Raw genomic sequence first — 3,337 nt, forward strand, 5'->3', positions numbered from 1 at the left:
TCTCTATTTCCATTTTCACAAAGGAGCAAGGTTGGGAGCGGGATCTTTTTGTTTTTAAGGTAAAACACTCATGGCGGAACTCGCCATTTTAACCACATTCAGTGCACAGTTCTGTGGCACTGGTTCATCACAGCATTGCCCAGTCACCAGCGTCTAGTTCCAGAGCACTCTCTTAACTCCAGGGGAGACCTGTGGGCACAGCACCTCTTCCAGGACGCCCTGGGGACAGCAACTGCATACTCCTTCCAACGCCTGTGACTGCCCTGCTGCCGGCAGAGCTATGCTCACTCCATGGAGGGGCGGGCATGACCCCACCCTAGTGTTCAGAAGGAGCCCCAAGGGGCTGGGAGCCTGGGCATGGCCATGGGGTGAGGAGGGGAGGCCAGGCTGGGGGAGGCTGTGCAGGGTCTGGGGCTCGGCTGGGGGCTGGAGGGGAGCGGTTGCCAGAGAGAGGATGGTCGGCCAAGCTGGGAGCAGGGGCAGGAGTCTGCCCAGGAGGCAGTGGGGGGAAGAGTGGGGCGGAGACTGGCAAGCGTGCTGTGAGGGGGGGTCTGGATTCATTCCTGATGAGACCTGAGCCCGATGTGGGTGGGAGGCTGGGGGCCCGCAGGTCCGGCCAGCGGCCTTGGCTGGACACTTGCTTTTTGCACCTGCAGCCTCAGGCCTTTGCTGGGCAGTGCCTTCCTGCTGCACCCCTCAGCCCACGCTGCCGGGGCCTCCCCTCCTGGCCACCTTCCCCTCTTCACAGCAGGTGCCAGACCAGCCGCCTGCACCCGCCTCAAAGGCAGGTGCACCTGCACCCCAGCCAGACCCTCAGGCTCCTCCATGAGCTGCAGGTCGTCCTGGGGATCCTGCCGGCGGATTCTCCCACTCCTCAGACGCGGCATCCCGGCGCTGAGGCAGGGCATGGATGCCAGCTCAGGGTTTATCGTTCCCGTGCCGAAGCGGCAAGGGATGGGGCCACACAGGCAGGGACGGGAGCTGCGGGGCCACGGGCTGAGAGGAGAGTCCTGGCCCGCAGCAGCCGTGCCACGGTCTCCACACGGCTGGGCACTGGCGCCTGCTGCCCTCTGTGAACTCCAGAAGCCGGGACTGGGTGGAGCCTCCAGGAGATCCCCAGGGAGGCGGGTGGGTGCTTCGGGGCATCAAGGGGAGGGTGCTGAGGAGGAGCCAGCGGGATATTTCTGGAAGGGGACTGAGGAAGTGGGGCAGGGCCTGAGTTGGGAGCGGGGGACTCTTGGGAGTGCCCGCGACTTTGGGGCGCGTACCCGCCTGGACTCCAGCCGCCCCGCCCGCTGCTCACGCGGAAGCCCTGGGACCCTCGGGCGCAGACCTGGCCGGGGCCGCCGGGCCCAGCACGAGGCTCTCGGTGGGCTGTGGGCTGCAGGAGGACAGGGAACGGCCCGAACCGCGCCGGAGGCGGGCTCGGGGCTGCGGGAAGGGAACCGGCCCCCGGCCTCCCCCGCTCCCCGGGCCCCGCGGGCGGCCGCGCAGGTGGTCGCGGTAGTTCCTGGTGAGCAGCGTGTAGAGGAAGGGGTTGGCGCAGCTGTTGCCGTAGGTGAGGCACGTGGTCAGGTAGTTGACGATGCGCGCCGTCCGCGGCGCCAGCGGGGCCTCGCGGTACTGGGCGAGCAGCTGCCACAGCCAGAAGGGCAGGAAGCAGGCCCAGAAGAGCAGCACGATGCCCAGCACCAGGCGCAGCGCGCGCGCCCCCGGCCGCCGGGCCCGCTTGAAGGAGGCGCGCTGCGAGCGTCGGTAGGCGCGGGCCAGGCGCGCGTAGAGCAGCCCGATGAGCAGCCCCGGCCCCGCGATGCTGGTGGCGAAGAGCAGCGTCAGGTAGGCGCGGTGCGCGCGCGGGCCCCAGGCCGGCAGGCACAGGCTCTTGGGGCCCCGGCGCACCAGCCGCATGGCCAGCGTCACGGGCAGCGTCAGCAGCAGCGCCAGCAGCCAGGTGCCCAGCGCCAGCAGCTTGCGGTAGCCCTTGGAGCGCTGCACGGTGTCCAGCGGCCGCAGCACCGCGGCGTAGCGCTCGCTGCTCATGACGGTCAGCGTGAAGATGCTGGCGTGCATGGTCAGGAAATCCAGGCTGAAGAGCACACGGCAGCCCACGTCCCCGAAGTGCCACTCCTTGGTGACGTAGGTGGCCACGATGAAGGGGATGCTGAGCAGATAGAGCAGGTCGGCTAGCGCCAGGTTGACCACGTAGACGTACATGGAGGCCACAGCGCGCAGGGAGCGGCAGGTGACCACCAGCGTGTAGGCATTGCCCACCACGCCCACCACACCTATGGCCGACAATAGCGCCCCAATGGTGCCCGTGGCCACCAGGTCCTCCAGGGAGCTGGGCTCCGTCGGGCTGGCCCAGGAGCTGTTGAGGGTTGCATTGGAGCCACCAGGCGGCTCAGGCACAGAGCTGCCGGTGTCAGCCAGCCCAGGGAAGCTGTTCGGGGACTCGGGGGTCAACGCCATCTCTGACCCCTTGGGATGGGCTCAGGACTGGGTGTCCACTTCCTGAGACAGGGTGGGGGCACCTGTGGGCAACCAGCTTGGCCTGTGGGGAAAGAGGCCTGTTAAAGATGCAAGTCAGGCACGCCCTTCCACTCCCACGAGGCCACTGTGACAGCCCTGTTCCCACAGGGTCACATGGGCTGCAGAGGGACGGGGCTCCCCAGTGCTCTCCGACTGCTGAAGACTCTCAAAGCCACCAGCTCTGCAGGGGGACTCAAGATCCACCAGACAAGCTGACCCCACCCCCACTCCCATGCATGCCCCAGCAGGACCCCCTCCCCCACCTCACTATAGGTCCCATGGCCTCTGGGATCTACTGGGCTTTCTAAAAACCAGAATACAGGAGGGCAGCCCCTGGGGCAGAGGTCAGCAGTGGACAGAGCTGGGAGTCCTGGGCTCTGCCCTGCCTACCCACTGCACCCCTCAGGCCTCACTTTCTTGTCTGTGCACAGGCAGGGCTCACTTACCCCTGAGTCCTTTCTCTTATTTCACTTGTACATTTTAAAAAATGTTTTCTTCAGATTGTAAAACTAGTAGCTGCTGACTTTAAAAGTTCAAATAGAAAAACATGTAAGGTGAGGAGGGGAGGGGGCTGCCGTCTCCATTCTCCTACAGGAAAATGAATTCAAGATGGATTGCAGGCCTAAGTGTGAAAGGGTAACTCAATCATTCAGTCAAAGTTCTGGAAGAAAACGGGAATACTGGCATGACCCTGGGTGGGAAATGTTTTCTTAAAAAATGGACAAAAAATACTTGCAATAAAAGACTGGGCAAATGGGTTTCATTAAAATTGGTAACTTTACCAAGAAAGCCAAATTATAAGCCACAG

At 63.9% G+C, this 3,337-nt stretch overlaps 1 protein-coding gene across 1 annotated transcript; it reads right to left on the bottom strand.

Moving 5' to 3' along the window:
• Window positions 1–298: 298 nt before the first annotated feature.
• Window positions 299–3,054, bottom strand: UTS2R (urotensin 2 receptor). Its single transcript, XM_032241216.1, has 2 exons — window positions 2,976–3,054; window positions 299–2,551 (listed from the first exon to the last, which is right to left on the bottom strand). Exon 2 carries the CDS (start codon window positions 2,467–2,469, stop codon window positions 1,300–1,302), a length of 1,170 nt encoding a protein of 389 aa, XP_032097107.1. The 5' UTR covers window positions 2,470–2,551; window positions 2,976–3,054; the 3' UTR covers window positions 299–1,299.
• Between the last annotated feature and the right edge of the window lie 283 nt (window positions 3,055–3,337).

This window comes from Sapajus apella, unplaced genomic scaffold, assembly GCF_009761245.1.
Source record: "Sapajus apella isolate SASKATOON/1434 unplaced genomic scaffold, GSC_monkey_1.0 scaffold48, whole genome shotgun sequence".
NCBI classification, from domain to species: domain Eukaryota; kingdom Metazoa; phylum Chordata; class Mammalia; order Primates; family Cebidae; genus Sapajus; species Sapajus apella.

Coding starts and splice junctions, on each gene's coding strand:
- UTS2R (XM_032241216.1), bottom strand. CDS start 2,469: ATGGCGTTGACCCCCGAGTCCCCGAACAGCTTCCCTGGGCTGGCTGAC.